The sequence below is a fragment of the Nipponia nippon genome, unplaced genomic scaffold (genome assembly GCF_047370975.1).
Source record: "Nipponia nippon isolate SJK-2023a ecotype South Korea unplaced genomic scaffold, ASM4737097v1 scaffold_1, whole genome shotgun sequence".
Lineage (NCBI taxonomy): Eukaryota > Metazoa > Chordata > Aves > Pelecaniformes > Threskiornithidae > Nipponia > Nipponia nippon.
The window spans coordinates 121,325,090-121,349,546 of NW_028262290.1; the positions used below are offsets into that span (position 1 = coordinate 121,325,090).

General features: G+C 41.3%; 1 protein-coding gene across 2 annotated transcripts in view; it reads left to right on the plus strand.

Moving 5' to 3' along the window:
- Positions 1-1,918: 1,918 nt before the first annotated feature.
- The window catches only part of ABHD5 (abhydrolase domain containing 5, lysophosphatidic acid acyltransferase), a 30,278-nt gene continuing 7,739 nt past the window's right edge, over positions 1,919-24,457 (plus strand). Inside the window, exons 1-5 of one of the 2 annotated variants that reach the window (XM_087770633.1) lie at positions 1,924-2,059; positions 18,878-19,100; positions 19,259-19,344; positions 19,612-19,984; positions 22,982-23,136. In XM_087770633.1, coding sequence (XP_087626759.1) covers positions 19,335-19,344; positions 19,612-19,984; positions 22,982-23,136 — 538 coding nt within the window. In that variant the 5' untranslated portion in view covers positions 1,924-2,059; positions 18,878-19,100; positions 19,259-19,334. Of the gene's footprint in view, positions 2,060-18,877; positions 19,101-19,258; positions 19,345-19,611; positions 19,985-22,981; positions 23,137-24,457 lie in introns of both variants that reach the window. The other variant, XM_087770631.1, reaches the window with a different exon arrangement.

The window sequence follows — 24,457 nt, forward strand, 5'->3', positions numbered from 1 at the left end:
AAGTCCCATTAAAAATCAACACAGAGAAGTGAGATACTAAAGAGCAGCAGGAACCATCCCCTTAGAGTCAGAGACATTTTCAGTGTCCAAAAAGTTCTCTGAAATACAAAAATGGAAAAACTCATCTGAACTATTTTCTTCTCATTATGATACAGCTGTCCTTCATTCATTTACACCACATCAGCCAACTGATGCGTGACCCTCTTCTTTCTGACTATCAAGCACTACTGCGGCCATTTCTTCATGCACAGAAGTACAGCTGATTTATCCACATAATCAAATCAGCTCTAAAGAAACTGAGTCATTTCTGTCAAAGGCTAAGAAAGTAAGAGAAAGAGGGACTGCTAAGTGGGAGTGGGCTACTCGTACATTTGCATTCTTAAACAAGTGTAACGAATTAGTGCTTGTGTGAGCACCACTGAATTAAAATCACAGAGAACTGTGTCTGAACACTTGCGTGTTCCCGTAGTAGGGCATAAATCTTGCTTATGAGGTTTTAAACTTACTATTCCACTGAAACTAAGACAAAAAAAATCACAGCATTCAGAGCTATTGTTTCAGACTGTTTGCAAATTCTAGAAACCATCACTGCGAAGTGTGCCAGTGATCATATACCTCTGCATGCATAGATATTCACATTTTTGGTAAATAAAATCTTTCAGAGCAATAATGAAAAATAAATACTTCCCAAAGAAAAATGTCAGACTGCCAAACCATTGTGACACAGCCAAACAAACTTCAGCTGAGATTGCATCATCTCAACAATCAGTTGTTAAAATTGCAGAATGGTTTTAGCTGAGAATAATTTCAGCTATTACCAAATTAACCTTATACCTTTTATCAAAGGATTTCAGAAACCAAAAGAAACAGTAATCAATCTTCCATCTGTTTTTCTAAAGCGCTTCAGCTCTGTGGCAAGATTCAGAAGAAACACAGGACTTAAAAACTTCCCGCCACTCCTTCCACTCGCTGCACCTTGCTGCTTTATTTCACTTAAGGTTTGTTGATTGTTCCGTACAAATGCAGTTCTTACGCAGCCGAGTAATAGCGCAACCTACACCGTCGGCTTAAACACTGTCTAAAAGAAGCACCACTCTCTCCTCCGGCATTCTCCTCCCCGTAGGCCTGGCTGCACTTACGCCTTTCAAAACACTGGAAAATGAAAATCGCAATGGGTGTTCTACTCGTAATCGTCTTAGGGACAGCTAATATGTGTTACGTCTAGAGCTCCTAATTTGCTTCTTGCATGTGAAAACAAACACAAAGTACCACCCTGGATGCCCAGTGCTGACTACCGTCGCTGCTGCCTCTGCAGGCCCTGCTAAGCAGGCTGGCGAAACATCACTGTTTGTGGAGGGGCCAAGACTTTTGTTTGGGTTCTGCTACCTCTCCCCCTCTCCTTGTCAGCTGTCTGCGGGCACGGAGGCGTCGCTCCCCCTCCGCCAGGCAGCTGCCCGGTGCTGGCTCCCGGCCGTGCGGCTGCGTGTCACGCCGCGGGAAAGGCGCTCCTGAGCGGCCGGGCACAGGCCTTGTGCCCCAGACACGAGGCTCGCGGGGCGCTGCAGCTGCCCGCAACAGGGCACTAGCCCCGCCAAGCCCTCCCCCGGGCCGGCAACCCTCGCCCCAGCCCGGCCGGCAACTCGCCACCCTTCTTCGCGGGCGGGCTCCCCTGGCCTGCGCTGCCACCTCAGGACCGGGCCGGGGGACACGGGGCCTATAAACGGCATCGCGGCAGCCTTGCTCCAGCAGCAGGCAGCCACCTGCCCTGCCCTGCCCTGCCCTGCCCTTCTCCGCCCCTCCCTTCGCCCCGCCCCTCCCCTCGCCCCGCCCCGCACGGCCCCTGCCCGGCCCCAGCTCCAGCCCCGCCGCCGCCGGCCGCCGCGGGAATGACGCAGGCGACGGGCGGGCGGGGGGAGGAGCCCGCCATGGCTGGTGCCGCCGCTGTCGCCCTGTCCCTCGCTGCGCTGCCGGCCGCCGCCACCGCCGCCGCCGCCCCTCCGCTGCCAGCTCCCGGCCGCCGCGCCGCCGCCATGGCCGAGGAGGAGACGTCCAGCGAAGGGTGAGTGCAGCGGGCCCCGGGCGACCCTCGTCCCCCCCACAGGTGTCCTCGGCGCGGGGAGGGAGCCTGCAAGGGCGCCCCGGCCCTTCCCTGCCGCTACAGGCTTCGCTCGCCCCCCTCCCCCGCCCGCCGCTGCCGCCGCTCGCCGCAGCCCGTACGAGCAGGCGGCCGGTGCCGGGTCCCGCGGTGGGCTCCCGCCTCCCCGGGCCGCCCGCCGGGCTCCCCGGCCCGCAGCGCCTCCGGTGCGGCCGCCCCTCTGCGGGCCCGCAGCGCCTCAGCGCTGGCTCGGCGCACAGGCGCGCTGCCTGCCATCTTCCCTGCCGTACGGACCGCCCGCCCGCGACGGCTTCCCGCCGTGTGCGGACGCCTCCTGGCTCGGGCGGGCCGCCGGGGACGGGGCCGCCGGGGACGGGGCCGCCAGCTCCGTGGAAGCGCCGTGCCCCTGCTGCTTCACCCCGTGCTTCCCAGCTCCCCGGTTCCTGGCCCGGCCGTTGTAACTGCACACCTGCCTACGTGTGTACGTACGCGTTTTGCTGTCATCTTTGCTTTGTACACACTGTTACCATCATCCACCCTTCCTTTGCACCCCAGAGCCCGGTATGCGCACGCCTGGAGATACTGCTGCCCCATGCCTTTCAGTGCCTTTGCAACTTCACCTGTACATGCAAATATCCTGTCTTCTCATTCCATCCGTTCTGTACGTTCCCTTAGATGTAGAGCAGTCAGTAAGGGTTGTCAGCCTCTCTGACACTGTATCGTCATTCTTCTGTGTAATCCTTGAGATAAGTAGGAGATGAGAGCGCGCCTTTGAATTATAAACCTCTATGCTATTGCTCTAACTTTTCCCCTTTCTAGTACTGTATTCCTGCCTCATGTCCAGCTATCTCTACTAACCTTTTCTCTCCTTTCACTATGCCGAGGCATTCACACCTACCAAAATAACTCCTCTGGCTTAAATTATCCTGCCCCTGTTCTTAACATATATCCCTAATATTTGTTTGTAACTACTTACTCACATGCTCGATATATGACTTCATTATACATGTTAGTCACTCTTCTGCCTGAAATTACATAGTTCCACACTATATGTTTTGTCTGTGTATGTTCAAATGGTTCTATAATAATCGCGTTACTAATCAGTGGTCTGCTCTTCTTCCATTCACATGTTCTTTACTCATGTATGCCTTCTCATACCTTGTATTTCAGGGTATGTTTTATTTCTCATCGTACACTTCAGCTTCCAGTACAGACCTGTTCTTATACCCTTCCATTGCCCCCAAATATATTGTCTGCCCTCCTTTATCCCACTATAGAATAATACAGTCATCCCATCTCTGAGTCTGTTCACCAAACATACTTAATACTTGTGCTGGTCACTTATCTCCCAGTTTGTTCCATCATATATCATGGTTCTAGTCCAAAAAATACTCTATCAGAAAATATCTAGCTGTGCTCTAGTCATACATGTGTTTTATCCCCGCTGTCACTGGTGTAAATGTGCTTTGTTTGCATTGTTTACATGAATTTTTCCTGTGTCTCCATCCTTTAAATATCAGGCGGTACATCTCATCGCTGATTGCCTGGCCCTCAAAAACTCATTTCTTGCCTTTTCTTCTCCATCTCCCTTCTCTCATAATTAAGTCTTGTGTTATTTTGAGAAATTCCACTTCAAATTCTGTAGCCACTTGCATGAAAATCATGCTGTGCATTCATGACTTCATGTCAAGGATGTTACTATTTGCATGTTGTCGTGTTATGTGTCTGTTCTGTTATCTTTCAAAACGACCTGCATTCTCAGTCTTGTTCTCTTTGTAGTCCTTTTTCCAACTTCAGGCCTTGGTATTTCATCTTACATATTTTGCTGCTCTGCCAGCTCGATCTGACCAGAACTGGACTATCCATCTTTTCCAAAATCCCTGTTATGCCTTTATCACAGCATTCTCTTTTCGAGTATAAACTTCAAAGGCTTCCCTTTGAAAGCACCATGCAGTTTCGTCTACTCCATAACTCGGTGCTCTCCTCCTTTCCTCAAACTTAAAATAGCTTTTTAAAATAATCTGCCCCTCACCCCGCCTTCTGCAACGTTACCCATTTGAAACTACAGTCCTCTTCTTGGTTCTGTGTTCTTTCTGACCCGTTCACATTCATAAAATACGCATCATTTGTAACACCCCTTGTTGATGGTTTATGGGTTTTCTAAATAAGAGTCTTAAAATAGCTCTGCCTCAGCCTGTTTTGTTTGTATGTTCATTCAGCGCATTAGCCTGAACTGTATTAGCGGTCTGGTTTGATCCCATGGAGCGCTGAGTGCTGCCGAGACGGTGCCAAGCGCCCTCGGCTTCAGTAGCCTGTCAGGATTGCAGGACCGTAACATTAGATGATCTGGACATAGGGTTAGGAATCGCAGGCTAAATTTTCAAAAGGATTACGGCAAGTTCCTCATTCTGGTTTACTCAGCTGGATAGCTTTTAAAGGGGCTTGATTTTCAGGACGATGTCAGTGTCCCGCTTCTGAGCAATCAGGCCATTTGATGTGAAATCTTTCAGAGTAAGCCCCCAATTCACTAAAGACTTCTGAGAACAAAATCTCGTCCTTCTTTTCCATGAATTCAGAAAGTGCATTAGCTTTGATGAAATGTTAGTGCTCTGAGTTGTTAGTGCTTTTATTGCTCTGTTTCTAACAATAGTCAAAATTAGCATTTCTGCATCTTTTCAAGTTGAGCAAAGCTCGGTACCCAGGGGAAATTTATAAACAAGTGAAACGTGTTAAATATTTTTGCATTTAAAACTCGGTGGCAGTGAGAGGAAGAGTTCCAATATACCATCAAAACCCTGGATTAAATGGTTAGTGACAAGTGTCTACAAAGAATAAATACGAAGTTTACTTTATCGCTTTGAAAAAAATGGTGTGACTCAACTTGTTATGCAACGTGCTCAGTTTGTTGAAATCTGGTAACTGTGTGAGTGTGGTGAAAACAGAATAACAGTCGCTCAGTTAGTTTCTAGAAGATCTCAGCTGAAAGATACTCATGATATTGTCATCCTAACTTTGAATGAGAAGATTAACTAAACAAATGTTTTGGCTTTCATCATAGAAGGGATTGCTTGGTTAACGTGTGATCTGCTAAAGATTTCCAAACCTCTTCGCAGCTTCGGACCTTCTCTGCGTAAGTTTTAGATGTAGACTTTTGCCTGTGAGGCAAACAGCCTAGTGTAAGCCTTTTGCCAGTATTGAATTCACTTATACTCACTCTGGATTCAGCAGGACCGCTTATGGCTTGTGATATAACTAGTCATAGCAGCTACTAAATGTATGTATAAATACGGAAAACCAAAACCAGAATCCTGGGTTTTTCCCCCTCTGAGATAAGTGGAATAGCTTTCTTTAAAACAAAATTTTTAAGGGATCTGCCTTTATGAGCCTACATCAAATTGCTTGTGAGCAGCCTGTAGTCTCACAAAATAATGGCTTGGAGTAATAGGTAAAAACATACACTGAATCACAATATTGTACTGTGTACAATATACACAGTAATCACAATTATTTTTGTATTATCCTTCAAGCTTGTTTGTATTACAGAATTCTTTTTATAATTTTGAAGTGAGCTGTTTTGTTAATAGAAGAGGAATAGTTTATTAGGCTTAATAGAGCTTACGTCTGCCTGTTAGTAGGATGGTTCACAGGGATATCATAGTGGTATGTTAAAGCATAATACTACAGCATGAAGGGACACTCTCAACTCAAAATTTTTGCTTGCTTTTTTGCTTGTTACATCATCTGGGTTTTAAAGCAAACTGAGTGGGTAGACTGGTGAGAGCAGGGTCCTGCTTACTTTTCTTTGTGAAAGGAGACTATTTCTAAGGGCCTTTCCTATAGCACAGGCGACAGACAGCAAGTCTGGGACCTGCAACTTTCCTTTTTAAAGAGCGAGTGAGACGTAAGTGCAGTGTGGTCAGCACGTGTGGGAAAACGTTAAAGGACGTTTCCTTCCTCTTTTCTGATTTTGTCTTTTTCACTGGCAGGGTAGTGTCAGTCATAGCTTTGGTGCTTAATGCCTTCTGAGTTCCATTTGTGTGCTCATCTGAAAGTATGTGTATGAGCAGGTTTTCAGGCATCTACAGGATTGTTTCAAACAGTTTTCCTGTCCTTGTATGAATTTGGGAAGGGAAAGTCTGTGGTGATCACGAAGATCTCTCTTCTTCCTCAACATAGACTCAAGGGAGAGAGGGAAAGATGTTAAAATATAATAGGGGGGCTATCTTCTCATTCCAGTGGCAGAAGAAAGATGGTCATGGCAGTGTGGTTTTTGACCCTGTCCCTGGACAAGGAAGAATCTCATCTAAAAGCCCCCATGAGAGGTTTGATTAAACACGATAGGAGATAGAACAGTAATATTCAGCTTTTCCCAGCTGGCAACTGTAGGCAAACATTATGGAAAAAGGTTAAAAAAATGCAGTGAGTATATAGAAGTAGATGATCTATTCAACTCTTTTTACTTGGTTTTGACTACTCTTTGGATTCCCTTGCTTATGAGTATTCTTTGACTTAGGCTTAGGACAGAGATTCAGAGAAGAGTTTCCTATTTGTTAATTTTTTTCATTTGCTTCACCCATTTCACACCGGTCCTCCATGGTTATGCATGATGTACTTACCTTTGTGAAGGGGATTTTTAGATTTCAGGTGGACCCATTTATAAATTTATCTACTGCTTTTCAAGCTTCCTCAGCTTAGCAGGAAATAGATGACAGAATTACTGGCAAGGAGTCGCCGAAGGACCACAGCCTTGGTCAAGATCTGTTCATGAGGTGACAGTGAGGCCCCTGGACTTTCTTTCACAGTTTAAAACAAACCAAGTAAAATTAGGGCATCCCATACGTTTATAATTCAGCAAATATATTTGTGATTTTTCAGGTAATTCTTTAGTTCTTTTTAGTTCTTTATGGTTTGTAAGGGAGATTGCCTTAGGAAGCATCATCTAGAGGTTGGAATGCCACAGGCTGGACGTGTCTAGGCTGAGAGGTTTTCTTCTCCGCTCTTTCTGAAACTTGTTCTTATATTAGACGATAGGAGGAAAGGCCACACCGACGAGCTCAAGTTTGCTGTGGAAGGTCTCCCTCTCTCTTCGAGTGGCAGAGCATCCTCAGTTGCGCCTTTCCAGTGGCCTGTGGAAACACTGGTTGCCGCCTTCAGTGAAGCAGCATTCAAGTGCGTGTTTTCCACTGCCATCACTGGGTATGCAGGTGATCCCATGCTATGTGTGCTTCACACTTCATGTATGCAGTAGGTGGACATAAATTTTTACGGACACCGTCACTAGAGGATAGACGCTTTCAGTGTCTGGCCTGAAGGTTTCCACTGCCTTCTGTGGAAGATCCTGCTCTCCTTCAGTGACTACCTGGTCATCATCTGCTATAACAGAAATCCCCCATTAAAAAAAAAAAAAAATCTGACTAGATTTATCAGCCATCCAGCTCAAGTCTTTAAAGAAAAATATGAGAAGTGGAGGGAGGAAGATAGTAATTATGCAGTAGGTTTTAATTTACATTTAGGATGTTACTGGTGGGGGGGTAAGGCAGGTTAAAGAGGCAGCATTAGATAGTCTGCTACTAATTGTGTGGCTCAAGTGGAAACTTTCCAAGCATCAAGCAAAGTGTCAACTCTACTACAAAAGTTGTCAAAGTAGGATTAGGGTACCTGTGAGCAAGGGGGGTTGTAGCCCTAGTGGAAATTAAAATGCAGTCATAAATGCAGAGGGGCAACTAGCTGTGGGGTTGCCATAGTGTTGGTGACTGGGTCATTGGAGAATGCAAACTTTAGCCAGTATTACATGCATTTGGGTATATTCAGAGTTTTTTGGAGCCTGCTAGGGGGCTGGTAGGCCCAGTTAGAGACATACTCCTCCAAAAGGGACAGTGTCTGTGCCAGGAGGATCTCTGACTTTTCAGAACTTTTATGCGAGAATCTGAACAACTTTTCCAACTGGTAAATCATTAAAACGTCTTTTCTCTTCTTCTCTCTTAAATAGTGGTTTATTAAGATTGCTTGTCGAGGAAATTTTGATTCTCATGTTTCATAACTTTTGAGTATTTACTTGCAACTCTGACATTCTTTCAGGATAGGTTTTTGTACATGACTTGTATTGACAGCCAGAGAGAAGAGGGCATGGGAGGAAAAGTGAGCGTCTGCATTTGCATTGGCTCTGAAAGATCCAGATGAGAAGCTGCACAGCAGGAGAGAGGTCAGTGGAGAAGAGAGATTTGTGAGTCAGTGAAGCTGTGTAAGGGAATGAGGTCAGTCTGGAATAAGGTTAAGAGGGTAAAAGAGGAGGATTTTAAGCGACACCAAGAAGACATGGTGAGGAATGGCGGAGGAGGAAGGTGCTCTGAATGAGTTGTAATACAAAACTCCAGATCATAGGAGACTACAGAAAGGAGGGGAAGATACAGGCATAAAAATGCATTCTGTAACAAAAGGTGCAATAGCACCTATTGCCATTGAGAAAGTCCACTCATATATTGAAGTGAGGAAGAGAAGGGTATTGCAATGAGGAAAAGACAGAAATGGAGTGGGTTAGTGCTAGCTGACTGTTGTAGAATTTTTTTTTCTTGATTACATTTATTAAGTGTCATACTGACACTAAAGGCTTATTAATTATATCGTACCTTTCCGTAAGGGGATGTTTGATGCAATGGCTTTTTAGACCCATTTAACTTTTTATCTATTTTTAAGACTACTTACACTTCCTTGACATCTAAAGCATTTGTAGTGTACACAAAACAGTCTGTTATGAAAAAGGCTGTGCACTTCTTAGGTTTTCCAAGAAGTGGAAATGAGGCTAGGTAGCCCAAAAGGTTGAACAACAGTTCTTGAAGTTTGATATAGGTAACTGTTAGTTGCTGTAGGTGACTATGATAAAGGAGCACAACGTAGAAGCTGTTGTAATGATCTGCAGTGAAACAACCCATCTTCAGTGTGTATTCACACTCCAGTATGAGTGGGGTTTGTGTACAGCATCTTCGGAGCTAAGGGAAATAATCATGCTTTAGATAGTTTTTTTTTATCTGTGTTCTTATATGGCTACTTATGGAAAAATGAAAGCGTTCATCTCCTATTTAAGTTGTGATCTAAATTGTGCATGATACACTATGGAATATAAGTAAAAGATAAGCGGGGTAGACTGTGGATAGGCAGTGGTGCAGATTTGTGAGAGGTGCCTGTTACATGTGTGTTTTGTTCTTGTCCTGTTTGATGGAACTCAGGGACAGTCTGAAATGCAGGCCTCTGTCATGGTAGGTATAGGAAGGCTGACAAATAAGGTTTAAGCAAGGTTGAGGTTATGCGATATCTGAAGGGCAGCAGGAGTGCATTGGTGGGTGGATGAATAAAATGAAAGTGGTAGAAACTTAGGTAACATCTGAGGGGCACCAAGAGGAAATTTTCATTTTCTTCGTTTTAATTATGCTTTTCTTCACAAATCCTTAATGCAATGCGGTGTTTGTAAAAACACTTAACAGTTGTGGCAATGCCAAGTTCTATCAGACATGAGTTAGTGTGGAGGAGGCAGAGGGATGTAGGTCCTGGGTGGTACCTAACCTGTGTGTTACACACGTGATCCCTGTCACAAGGTTGAGTAGTTTTAGTGGGACTGTGTGGCTCCCCCCTTTCGTCTGCATCTTTATCTCTATTCTGTGTTCTTTCATACCTGGTCTATAGTTGCTAATACGATTTTTCTCTAGATGGTGTTTGATTTTAGCTTTTAAATCAAAATATAAAATAATGGGTCCTTAGAAGAGATGGAAGGAAATAACCAAGGGCTTGCTTAGCTGGTTTCTGTTAGCAGTTAGTGGACCGTAAAGTTTTTAAGGGGAAATGCCTCTATGTTAGAGAGTGAGTTGTAAGTTAGGGAGGAGCAGTGTTTCTGAAAGCTTGTTAGAATTAATTAGTTCTCTGCTCTGTAGTATATTTGTGGCCTGACTTTAACCTGACTGTGGAGAAGACTTCGTGACGTTTTGAAGGACGGTAGGACACTGCCCTTGTTTGGAGATGTGGAACCTATATAGCAGTGAACAGTTACAGGAATAAATAATAGCTGTATGACCACATGCATGGTTTCTTCATTATTGCACACATGCTTAATGGTTTCTTGCATTGGGTGCTAACACAGCTACTTTGTAAGCAGTATGAGCGTTACACGTTGCAGGCTTGGGTGGCAGTCCATGAATAAACTTCATTCTTGTGGTACCTAGTGAAAAAGCACATGCCCTGAAACAGACATCTTTGGGTATAGCTAGAAAGCAGATGGAAGAAATGACAAAAACATATAAAAAAGGATACATATGGATTAAAAAAAAATGAAAGGCAATACTAGGAGGCAGAGAAGAAAACAAGAAGGGGGCCGCAATGATGCAAGGTACGCAGCAAGGCATACCTATGGCTGAGGTTCAGCATGGGAGGGAGCAAAATTGTAGATCCTCTCCACTGCCTGAATGCTCAGGTTGCTCAGATGAATTGAAATAACACAGGAAACCTCAATATCGCTAAAATAGCCATTGGTTATGGATTCACATTCATTATTTACATTCTCAGGTTAATTTTGATAAGTGATAGTCCTGTGTAGCACTGTTAATATAAATACAGACAGTAATAAAATTTGCTTCTGAGTTTTTACATGAAGTCTGGTGTTGAGTATTCTGAATACAGAGTTCAAAATGCAGTAAGTACATGAGGAATGCATTGGTTTTACCTCTGACCTAGTGTGGCAATATTCTGCAATAACCTATCATGGGCTTTTTGTTGGAATGGGGCTGATGTACGTTACACTTCCTAGAAATATTATGCAGAGGTTTTCAAAACATTCTATTTTAATGTTACTGAAGTATCCAAGAGTTTCACAACATCTTGGAACATCTTGGCTCCAAACTCATCTAAACAGAACTTTATAGGCAGGGTTATAAGGTCATCTGGGGAAAAAATTTGTTTCCTTTTTAACCCATTCACAGCAATTTCATATATGTTTTTGTTGTCACCTCATGAAAATGGTAAACAGACATTTGTTAAAGGATTGAGGTTTTCTGTTCCCGTACCATATTCCTAATTCTTGCTTCTGGGTCTTGCCTCTTTAGTATGCTCCTCAGGGTCTTTCCCTGAGGATTACAACATTTTTGGTCTTTTGATGCATTATGAAGTAGAACATGGAATATTTTTCTTCCGATGTTTGTCTGCAACTGCCGGAGCCTAATTTTTGTCCTAGGAACATCTTATTCAAGTTTTTGTTGTGGTTACTGCATCTGACTTCTACTGTACATTCAGAAGCTCTGCCCCTGGCTATACAGCCTTTGCAATAACAGTTACTGTACATAGACTGTGTATGCTTGAATGATTCTGACTGTATTCATTATTCTCAGAAAACCGAAGTGCTAAAGAACATGCTGCACTTTGGGGACGGGAATGAAGGACTACAAGGACTCCTAAAATTGGTTATGCTCTTAAAGTTCTCATGAAATCATATCCTGAGCCTTGTTCCTGAGACATCCCTGCCCAGTTAAATCCAGACTGACTGCGGTCATGATTATATGTTACTGTCTGTCGGTGGCAGCTGTGACTTAAAAGCTTGCCATCCTCCACCTTGCCTCGCTAGTCTTTTTTTCCACCTTGTTAGCCCATAGGTCTGCTGGTTAACTGTTTGGCTTCTCTGTAGCTGGGTCTCCATAATTATCTGGTTTAAAACATAGTTTCTTTTAAAGCGGAATCATTTCACAAATCTGATAGAGCAGCCACAAAATAGGTGATTTGGCAAAATAAGCTTTTAGATCTGATCTGATCTGCTGGTAGTGAGGATGGCCTGAGATTCAGGCATTACGTCACCCAGTTTACTGCATACTGACACCAGCAGGAATAAAAATGCAGAAACAGGGTGCTTTTCAGAGTTGGACTAACACACGGACTTCTCTGTGTGTTTTATCTTTCTCGTTTTAAAAATTGGCTTCCCTTGACTTAACAGACTAACACTGAATATTAACTGCAGTCAACTCCTTCTGTCAAAGGTTTAAGTCTAATATATATTTATTTGCTGCATGTTATTCTCAGTTTCATGCAGAGCGTGTTGCTTTTCACATGATAAACATATTTTTCTAATTTCTTAAGCTTTCCAAATTTAATTAGGAAATTTGAGTCCTCTTTCATGCTAATCAGTAATGCATTCTGTCATTTTCAATTAAATATGCTTTGCTTTATAGTTCTTACTTCATTTTATAATTAATAAAATCTCACCGTTATATTCTTGTATATTATTTGAACAGAAGGAGCATTTATCTTGGTCTTGAAGAATGTATTTTATTTACTTCTTTACATTAAAACTTTCTCCACCTCAACTTTCCCTCTCATAGCAAGATTTCTGCTTTAAACTAGTACCAAGTTTGAATATGTAATTTTCTTGGATTTTAAATAATTGCAGTTGTTGAAATGCTAAAGAGACTGCTGGCTTGCCTGAAACCATATAGGAGAACTTGAACCTGTTCATAAAATGAAATCCACAATGATTAAGTGACATCCTCATTTTACTGGTCCGACCTTATCACTATTAGTCATTTAATATTGTGTTATCAGACATAAAAATGTTATCAAATTTGATTCAGAGATACGCAGTTCCAATACATAATAATTTTAAAACTTTCTTGAGTTGAAAATAGTTGCCGCTTCTGTTTCTCCTCAAGTTTACTTTTCAATTTACTGGAGTTTTAGAAACATGTTTTCTTGTTCTTTCACACACTAGTTTGAAATAGGTTTATTGCATTTTTCTCCAAAGTATTTTTTTTTCCCAGTGATTTGTTTAACAGTCTACATTCAAGAGAAGTTCTCCTGGGAGTGAATAGAGAACAAGATGGAACTTGGATATAGTGAATGCTGGAAAGAAAAATCTTTTTCTTTACTTAAAAAGTAGGGTTTTTATGATGATAGTGTTGCTGGTAAATGTTAATAAGGAAGCATTAATTCTTGCCATAATCAGTCAAGTAAACAGCACTCAGTATTCTGGTGTTGCAGGCCATTAAATTAATGAAATGGGAAAGGAAAAGTTTACTATAACTTAACTCTATCTTGGACGTAAATTAGCCAGATGTAAACCTGCTACTTTGCTCTGACATTTTGACGCACAAAGTCCTATTTGATTGTGTCATCCTTGACTGTTTCTTTTGCTTTGTATTGTTTCAGGTAACCTGTAAACTTGAAGTTCAGTAACCAAAAATAGAATTTGCTCTGAAAACTTGGTGGTGTTGACGATGGAAGAAACCACATCCTACTTACCTCTTAGGCTTTGTGTAGACTACTGCTGATGCTGAGGAAAACGTAGAAAACATTCAGTAAACAGACTCATTTCCACTGTTCCTCTTAAAAAAAAAAAGGGGGGGAGGGAGATAATGAAAAGGGTAAAAGGGTATGTCTAGTTATTTCACTTAAGCATCCATCCATATAAAATCCTATGTTAGCTATAGAGTGTTCTTAGAGCATAATAGTAGAAGTTTTACTCTTAAAATTGGCACTTTGCCCTAAATTTGATATGTTGACCTCTTGCCCCATTAAGAATACCTGGTGCTCCTTTTCACTCCTTCTGTTTTCCCCATTCTTAGTATTTCTGTAACAATTGAAAGGGCTGAGTGAGTTGCTTTTCCCTGCAGGTAGTTGCTCCATTCTTTTAATTATCAATCTCTTTTGAGTGTTGCTTATGGACTAATGATAATATTTAAGTATTTAGGGTTTGTTTTGATAAAACACTGGGCACTCTAACCTCAATTCAGCAGAACACTTAAATGTATGACTAGTTTCATTGAAGTACAATGCTTAAGTGTTTTTATGCGATGGGGTTACGTGAGGGCCTTAGAAGAGTAAGCCTTATGATGCTTATCGTATTTAGATTTCAACACATTGGTAGTTCTGAATTCCTTTGCAAGCCCAGTGCTTCAAAACTACTTTACGCAGAACCAAGATGGGAGAGTCTGAGCTGTCTTTCCATTAGCTTACCCTTGTTTTTCTCTTATAATGCAAGATTCTCTTAATTTGGGACTAGCTCGAGTTGATGGATGTTCATAACCACCATGCCAGCTGGATGGCCCTGAAAATCACAATTCCATTCCTCTTGGTGCTGGGCAGAAACAGTACAACAAATTCTCTGCATTAATTTGATTTTGTTTCCTTCCTTGTGAATAGCTGGAATTAATTTTGAGAGTCAGGAGAGGAGAAGGTTAGGGTTTTTGAAAGATCGGCTTGATTCTAATAAGATTTAAGGGTAAGGGGTAAAGCTTGAAATGGTTTACCAGTGAGTTCATTCAGTGTTTCAGCTTTTTAAGTTTTTGAGCTTCTTCCCTAGCTAAAACCTTGGTAGTTTGCCACATTATCTTCACAAATTCAATTAAAAATAATAAACATGTTCATTTGCTGAGAGCAAGACAAAAACAGATACGCAGCTCTGTTGCTGGTGCATTCAGTTACATTCCCGTAATCCTTTGCTCGTGCATTATTGTGTAGTTGTTGTATACCCTGAGCGCTCGCTTCCCTACTGATGTCATTTTTAAGTCCAAATAATCTTCACGACAGGAGAGTCTGCATGTTTCGGCACCTGTTTCTTGGTCTATATCGGGAGTTTTGGTTACCTTACTAACTTCAGAATTCTTAGTGAAAAGCTGATTTTTATATTCAGTATTGTAGAAAGATCTCTGCACGTCCTGTCTCGGTGGGTCAGCAATTTTTGACAAATCATCATGTAGCAAATGGCATTGCTTTCATTTCATTACTCTGACTTAGTGGAGTTCTGTTGCTTACAGGTTTTTCCTTTTGCTTTTTGGCCACACAGGCTTTGCATAGATTATTACAGCTAGCTCTACAATGGTGGTGTACATAGGAAAATAACCTCTGTTGAATGATGTTAAGCTTAATACTCCTTGTAAGCCGTGCGTTCATCTAACTCTAATGTGAGTAAGTAAATTGTAAGCTCGAAAAGTGAGAGAATGAGCTCCATGTATGTACATTTATATCTCCTACATAGAGTTATAAGAAACTTCTGCTGAACATTCGTTGAACATCTTTATGGTAGAGCTTCGTTTTTAAAATCCATGCTACAAGCCGGAAATCAGATAGACTATTCAGCTGTTTGAGTGCATGCCTCAGTGTTACAACAGATGTTTTCAATTCTTCAGTATTATCTAAGCTTTCATGAGCTTTTTGTGGAGTATGTCGAATTTGTAACTGGCTACAGATCCATCAGTTGTCTTGCACGGAGTCAATTCTCACCAAGCTAAATAGGATTGATCTAGCCGACAGAATGGTAGTATCTGAGTTACCTATTTGCCACGTTCTTCACCCAGTTTGACTTGATTAGTGGAGGTGGATGGGTGGGTCAGGTTCACTATGTCTCTGCCTCAACTTGATTCTCGGTTCTTTTGAAGGTTACCCTCGCGCAATTTAAGCTGTGCTGTGACAGCAAGTTCTTGATTCAAGTTAACATTCAAGCAGCTAAGGAAAAGAAGTATTATCCTTAGTTCCATTTTACACACTATTCAATTATTCTTTACTCCTTAGAGGTCTAAATATAGTAATCATTATTTATTTTTAAATAATTATTTTTTAATTTTTTTTTTTTTTTTTTAATTTTTAGCCTTTCTTATGCTTGGACCCAGGAAAATGGGACACTTGCTCCAACCAGCCAACGTGTTAGGTCCTGGCTGGCGGCTTGGCCCCTGCGCACAGCGATTGCAGCTCCACATTGTCAGATGTCTGTGCCTGCGTCCCTTTTGTTTTCATTATTTATTACTGTATTTGGTCGTCAACGTAGGCTGCTGATGGTCTCACTAATCTTCTAGCCTCACGCTAATCACCTTGACTTTCTCCATATCTAAGGCCGTTCTGTGGGCGTCTCTGGGGCTTTTCCTTACCTTCTGGTCTCCTGCCCCAGGCGTGTTAGAAGAAGTGCCGAGGTGTGTTGGCAGAGAGGGTGACTTCTCTGAAGGCCTGGCAGGTCAGCAGCCCCCCGCCTGCTGGCCTCTTGATTTTTCCAGCCTCTGGCACTCCATGCTTTTTCAGGTGGCTGTGAAAAGTGTAACTGACCCCAGACAGGAGATGTGAGGAAGCATCCTATGGCATCCTCTGCCCTACTGATTATTGCTTATTTTAGCATGGATGTGCACGCTGGTTTATGTTACTGCATGGCCACAAACAAATATACAGGTTAAATTCCACTAGTTATGTGCCTTGGTAATTTGATGTGTAACGCCCATACGTACAATCAGTATAAAAATCATAGAAATTTGGGCTGTCGGTTGCCAGATTTATTTCACAGTTTTTGATACAGCAAGCAGCTAAGCCCAGTGGATTTCTTAACTCCTCAAAATACAAGATTCCGCTGCTGAGTTTTCTATTTGTAAAAAGAAAGATGGAAACAGAGTGTCTGGGAAGTGGTAGGTGATGAGAGCAGAGTGGGGTCTGCCTCTTCTGGCAGTGGGTAGCTCACTTACAATGCAAAACTACTGCTGAAGTCTTTAGTTTTCTTTCATATCTTATCTCCACTGCTGGTGAGCACACTGTCTTGAAAGGTCCGTTGCTGCTTTTTTGACATTGCATAGCTCTTTTAACTTCATATGATAAATAAAAATGGTAGGCCATGTAAGCAATTGACATTCTTGTGTGCATTTAGAAGACACATTCAGCACAGATGTACAAAAGAAATGATACAGCCACACTCTGGTCTTCCAAAGCTATCAGAGAAATGATTCAAATAGATTTAATAGTTGATTGTTCTCCACATGTGGTAAATCATTTTTGGAAGTGGGGGGAACCAAAGGATTAAATCTTGAATATAGGTAACTAAATATTTTCTTTCTAAAATAGCTTTTCTAGAAAGTGATCACTTTTTTTGACAGAAAGCCTTCTTCACTTGCTCTTTTAGTTCAGCAAGTACAGAATGACTGAATTGCAAACATAATTTTTATTTTTAGCATTTCAGCTTGCTGACTGTATTTGTCAAGCTATACATGTATGTGATGTCTCTTCTGAATGAAAATCTCAGTATTTATAAACAGTGCTGATGACTAACAAAAGAAAGAGTGGGCATCTATGTTAAAACTTTCCCATTTGGATACAATTTTCTAAATATTTTTCCTGAGTATCCAGGTGTCTCCCTAAGACTGGGAAATAAAATTCCGGGACTGTGAACTGTATATTTCATTTTTATTTCATGTGGTCATATCCCTGCACTGTCTTCATGTTGACATGTTGCAGCTATACATTTCTGGTAAAAAAAAAAAAAAAAAAAAAAAAAACAAAACAAAACAAAACCAAAAAACCACAGAACTTTAAAGAAGTTTCTTTGCTAAATCAGTGGTTTTGCCAAGAAGAAACATTTCATATAGTTTTAGCTTGGGGGAAATAGTGACTGGGTTTTGTGCTTCTGACCTAAGAGTTATGAATGAAAATGCCTAGTTGAGCATGTAACTAGCAGAAAGTTAGGCTTAGAAGGGTGGTGACATAGCTGTTGTTTAATAATTTACCAGAGTAATTCATAACACTGGACACAATTAGCGATATTGTTAAACTCAGATTTCACAGTTCTTTCCTGCTGAAATTGCTTTTGGCTGGTGCCAGCTTTAACCTCTTAAAAATCTTACTTTTAAATAAATGCGTAGGTTAATGTGGAAGCAAAACACTTGGATGCTCATTCCTGTAAGATGCTGAGTTCCTCCTTCATTTCTTAGATTGCATGAGGACGTGGCATGGAAGGACACACAACCATCCCTTCCCAGTCCCTCAGTACACCATTGTAACGATTCCCACGGTCTGGTGGTTTAGGAAGGTTATTTACAGAACAACCAGACGTCAGTGCGTTTCTCAGAGGAGTAAATAATACTTAATAGCAGTGGGCAGGGGTGATTGGATGATTAATCCTTTTTGATCCAGTATGGTTTCGGGGGTTTTTTCTTGATATCCCCTAGTATGTTTCTATGAATCTGAACAGTGCTGCTTGTGATTGCATTGTGCATCCCCAGAAAACCTTCCATGTTGTATGATAAACTCATGCCGCTGGAGTAGCTCAGCCCCCTGAAAAGGTGGAGAGAAGGTCCTTTGGATAAAGAACTTGGGGCGCCAGATCCGTAATTTGTTATCGATGTGTTGTGTGCATTCTGAAAAATTGGACATTAGTAACCTTATAGTCTTTTAACATTAGTTGTTCTACCACTGATACTCGCAGCGTTCAGTCCTGAGAATACTATAACTGACTGGAAAGCAGTTCAGTGTAGGAAAAAAGTGCTAAAGAAAGTTAGTTAATTGTGAATTTGGTGACCTTATCCTCTCCCCTATGTGGAATGGTCTGGGGTCCTACAGTAGCAGCCTTTGCACGGATAGTCTGAGCCACTTCAAAAAGAGGTGAGAGAGGGGGAAAGAAGAGGATTCCATCTTGAAAACGAGGGATAAATTAGCACTCAGGAAGAGCCGTACCCAATTGCCGCGTCCTTTGAAGCACTGTGGGTGAGGCAATGCTGCTAGCTGAGTCATTCCCCCTGCTCTCATGGTCAAGCTAGTACTACCAAGATAGTAACTGACAGCTGGAAAAGCAGCTTCTGTTGGGGAAATTGAAATTGCTGTTTTGTTTTCCTCTGGGACTTTTTGAGTTGATAATGAAGGCCCTAGGTTTTTGCTTTGCTGGTACAAACCTGCTTATTTTTCACTTTTTAAATTTATCTAGTGTATGAATCAGTTCAGGTTAGGCTGGCAAGCACACGGTTTATTGCTTTTTTTGTAAATAGTAGGTTCATGCACGGTAATGTGTGTGTGCAGGCAGACTTCCAAGGGTACTTGAGAGGCGGCTGGGAACCCCAGTGATATATCCTGCCAGGCTTGTCGGGTCGGCGTGAGGGCTGATGCCTCCAGGTTCTCAGAAGCAGCCTGCTCTGACAGAGACAGATCAGTACGCTCCGATAAGGAACACGCAGTGGAGAAACAGCGAGCTGTTTGAAGAACGCCCCTGATCATGACACCACTTCGTAAAAGTCAGGAGAAGGTGAATTCCCTCCCACTGCGCGCTCCTCTCCTGCATGGCCTGTAATTTACATGGGTTCTTTTATGAAGAGCAGCGAAAGAAATGTCTTCAAAGCATCAAATGGTGCACAAAAATTACCATCTTGCTCAAGAAGTTTTTATTCTGTATTGCTGTTGTAGGTTAGGATGGTTATTCAGCTGGCTTCCTGCCTGGTGTCCCACATCACTGCTACACCTTAAAGAGGCTGAGGACAAAATGCTAAAATGTAAGTCTTCAGTTTTTAAATAAGATTTATAGATGTAGCTAGATTTTCTATAAATTTACATTAAATATAGTGAAAGAAGTTTTTAAATACAGCTTTTAGGCTGTGATGAAATAAACAGGTTTAGAAATAGATTTTCATTGTTCCCTTATTTAGATATTTGATTGTAGGCTCTCTCCTTTGAAAGGGAGCTCAGTGGTTTCCATAGAATGTACTTCATATTTTGTCAGGCATGTCTAGCAACATCATTTTTTCCTACTCTTTTTTCAGGTATTGCAAGCACATACAGTAAACGATATGTGTATATATCTAATGGAAATAAAATATGGACACTGACATTCTCTCCGGACCTTTCGCGCAAAACTCCACTTGTTCTCCTGCATGGGTTTGGAGGAGGTGTTGGACTGTGGGCTCTCAATTTTGAAGATCTCTGTGAGAACAGGACCGTTCACGCTCTCGACCTTTTGGGATTTGGACGTAGCAGTAGACCACACTTTGACACTGATGCTCGGGAAGCGGAAAATCAGTTTGTGGAATCCATAGAAGAATGGAGAAAGGAGGTGGGGCTAGAAAAAATGATTTTACTTGGACACAATCTAGGTGGATTCCTGGCTGCTGCTTACTCACTGAAATACCCATCAAGGTATGTGAAAATAAGGGAATGAAGGAATTCCTCTTCTGTATTTGACTAGTGATTTTGACACAGATTTTATTTCATCAGGCTCTTTATGGATTATCTTTAAATAAATGACTGCTGATTTAAAGAAACTTGATACTGAATTTTAAGCCCGAAGTATTAATTGTATGGTTTGTTTCCAGGTGAATAGAAATAAGTAGACATGGTAATCATGCTTTTTTGTGTACTTTTCTGTACCTCTTTTTGTTCAGTACCCGCTTGCCATGTTATAAGGTGAAATAGCAAAGATCACATTTATGAGTGAACGTTTTCTGACATCTCTGATCAAACGTAGGTTTGTGAAGGGAAAATAGGCCTGTTTCTGCCAAACTTCCCATTATTATGGATAATATTGAAACTTCTGAATGTAATTCCCCTAGGTAATTTATGCCTATATGCTAGCAGTCAGCATGGTGCCAGCATGATGATGTAAAAATGATTTTAGTGACTGACTGATTTAAATTGTCTCTATGCCACTTCATATTTCTTCTTTGCAAAACAACCCAGCTGCAGCAGCCCTGTAATTGTATTTCATCAGCATTTTCTGCACCACATTGTGGCCAACAGCTAATCCATGTTTTTTTCCTTAAACTAATGATTTCTCTCTTTTTTTGATATAGTCTGGTTATATAGCCCCTGGTGAGCTAGGATTCCACGAACTGAGGTCATTCTGTATCAAAAAAAGACATGGCTTTTGTTTAGATACACATAGTAGACTTCTGTGAAAAACTGAGTATCAGTTTAGCTTTCCGCATCATATGGCAGATTCTATAGTATACAAATCGCATCTTATTCTTTTATATTCACATCAATTTATACTATATACATTTCTCTGTCTCTCATTTGGAGATTTTGACATAAATCCACACATCGTTTTTTCCTAAAACACTTTGCCTCTTTCTTTCCCAAGTGGGTGACAGCTGGCACATGCTGCTGGAAATGATGTGTGAAAGTAGGTGTTTGTCTAAATCCAGAACTGCAATGAAGAAATGCAATCCTCTGCTCTAGGGATGTAAACCCGTTATCGTTTCGAGCATAAAGCAACTTTTAGCTAACTGTAGTTAGTTTCTTAGAGGGATCACTTAGAAGTTCCTTACCCCTTTTTCTGAAGTATCTATAAATGCCACTGTCCTATCCCTGTGGGATGGGATATTGTTTCTGCCCCGTGCTGACTTAATCAAAAGTGACGCTTTGTTTTCATGCCTCCCTGTACTTAAGCTGGGGTTAATTAATTTGGGGGGGTGTCAGTTTGTGCTCTCACATTACTAATGTTTCTCTGAAATTAAACTAACACCATCAAATTAGCAAATTGACTGGTAGGATCTTAAGACAGCATTGAATCAAGTGATAAATATAGCACAGCTTTCAGCCAGGTTATCTAACAATGCATTAGAGGCTTAAGGGATTCTGGATACATATTGTTAGGAAAGTAGATCTGCTTCTTGAAGCTTGGATGATCTGTTAATTTACTACATTGTACCATAGTTGTTCGTGGGACATCTGAGGTTACTAATCCAAAAAGATTCCCGTTTAGAATACTCCCGGGTGGTAGCGGGTCATGATTTTCAAATACTGCAACTTCTGGACTATTACTTTTGGAATTATTCTCATGGTCAACTTCCTGTTATCCTGGGTTATCTTTTAGGCTTGATGACCAAAAGGAGAAATGCCAAATAGGAAGAAAAGTATTAAGAAAGGAAACATGAAAAAAAGCTTACTCTGTTTTTAACTGTGTGTTTGCTGTGTTATGTTTAATGCCGTAGTTTGTGCACAGAACGTGTGGCTGTCCTGAACAGCTCCTCGTTGCTTGCACTCCTTAGCCTCTACTCTCTCCTGCGTGGTTTGTATAGTTAAATTCTACCCTGTCCTCTCTTATCGTTGGTGTTTGCTGCTGTGTGCAAATATGCTCGTGGCTGAGCTGACAGCCAAGAAACATCTTCGTGAGGTAAATCCTTTTCAGCCCCTCGTTTCAAGCACAGATTTTTGGTTTCCCGACTGATTATAGTCCAGAAATAGCCTTTGGAGTCACTTCTGACCATGTTTTAGGCACTAAGAGCTTTCCTGTATTAAATATCTAATCTCATGGCTTTGAAAGAGAAGGAAGTCATGAAGAAGAAAGTAAAGATGATGAAGCTTGCATGGAAAATCACCTTAAATATGCAAAAATGTAGTTAAAAGTCACTTTTTCAGAAATCGGCAGTATCTAGGGCAGTTAGAGTAGGTGTTATTATGGGATTAAACAGAAATGGACAATTCCAATCTACCAAGATGAAATAGATTTTTTGCTTGAGGGGGACTCGCAGCATGAAGGGATTGATAGCGGCATGTGCTGGAGACTCCTACTATGCTCTCTGTACTAAGATTCCTTTGAGTAATAATTTTATAAATTGTCTCTCTGACGTTTCTTTCATGACCTAAAATCAATAAATTTAGAAAACATCTGCTAATTTTGCTCTTCCTCCCTCAGTTCAAATTTTACTTTGATAACATGATTTTTCAGATAAATTGCATGTCTTCTTAGAACAGAGATCGTAGATGGCTTGAAGAAGAAAGACACTTAGCAAGTTTACTTAAATGAAACAGATGTGATTATCTTCTTTTCTCTCAAACTAAACTGTTCCTGCAAATAGTATTGACTGAGCATATAGATTAGGCTATTTTTAAAAACAGAAACAAGACTGGCCTTTTTCTCAAATGTGTATGACAGTGGGTATCTATTGAATATTGAGTTTCTCTTTGTGACATGAGCATCCAAGTTTCTGGTGTTCATACACATGATTAGTTGCAATTCAGTCTCTCTGTAATTACCAATCGAAAGCAAAACCATTGATGAATCAGAAACTAGGTAATAAGCCACTATGATAGAAGTGACTAAAACAGGCTGCATAGTCCACAGATAGTACATTCCTGTCAGTCAAAGAAAAATTAATGTACTCTAAACCTCTGAACCTTTTTTGCCAACAGGGTCAAACATCTTATCTTAGTGGAGCCATGGGGTTTTCCAGAGAGGCCTGACAATGCTGAACACGAAAGACCAATTCCAATCTGGATCAAAGCACTAGGAGCTATATTGAGTCCATTTAATCCATTAGCTGGGCTAAGGATAGCAGGACCCTTTGGTGAGTTTTAGCTACTCTTAAATACCATTTCTGTTTTTGTTAAACATAAACATGGGGCAGATAGCACATTAAGATAAGCTTTGTTGCAAGCCCATATCACCCACAGAGAAAAGAGTTGGAGGAGAAAGTGGGAGGGGGTGAGGAAAGATGAACTCTTTAGGACAGGAGGACAAGCTCTTTCTATTAGAAATACTAGTACGATAGTTTATAGAAAGCTATTGTATTATTCTAGGCTACAGTTATAATGAGTCAGATTATGTGGACATCTGTTGGGGAAGCCTGACAATGAGGCATGAATGTGAAAAGGTTTTTTTCTGGTTGCCTCCGGTCACAGTCCATTTAGTTTCCCTTGCAACGGCAGTTTGATGGACAAACAGGATTTCCAAATTTGGTTACTATTAGAAGGCAGTCTCCCATAAACTCATTTGTCTCTGGCCTGAGTTTAGAGAAGTTAAATTGAAACTGCGTTCTTTCCAGTAGGCATTTTCTTATTACTCTAGCAAATTTTGTGGGTCTCGCTGGTGTCCTGCGTTACAGTGGCAGACTGTCCTTCATATTTCTACGTTTCTTCAACAGCACTGATAAGATGTTAGACGAACTCTATGTACCCTAATGCTAAGACTAGGTAGGGATGACCAAAAATACTACCATTTTAGTTTATGTCGGAAGTGGGGAGAAGGGTGTGACCAAGTCTTAAACTCATCCTATGTATGCCTTCTAGAGGGGAAAGAGGTTATGTGTCTATTACTCTCTGTACTACAGGAGTATCTGGTGGAGGGGCTTGGAAGAAGATATCCTTCAGGCCCCTCACAAGTTACAATTAATTCACCTCTTCATCATTTTTAGTATTCAGCCTGAAGAAAAACTAGTGGCATTTCTAGGCTTTGTTTACATTTAAACCACATCTGTTTCCTAAATCTCTTTCTATAGAGTATATATTTTAATATGCTGATCTATTTGATTGTTTTCAGGAGCGTGACAAAATTAGCTTTTCAGACAAGCAACATGTTTTGTACAAACAGTTTTGGTGGTTTTTTTTTTTTAAGTAAAATGCTGATTCGGTTAACAAAACAACCTGAAGCATATTGAGTGATAAGCACTGATTTCATGCCTTGTATCCAATAAGAAATACATGCATAAATCAATCCATGTGGAAGCGTTCGAAGTTGAAGTTGTCTCCCTTAGCAAGTAAGTGCAGTCAAAACCATGCTGCAGAAACAGACCCTGTCTTGGCAAGGTATCCCCAACCTAGCCTCGCTTATAGGTTGCTGTGGAGGGCAGTGCTTTTCAAAATTTTTCATCCATTTCTCACTCCACATGT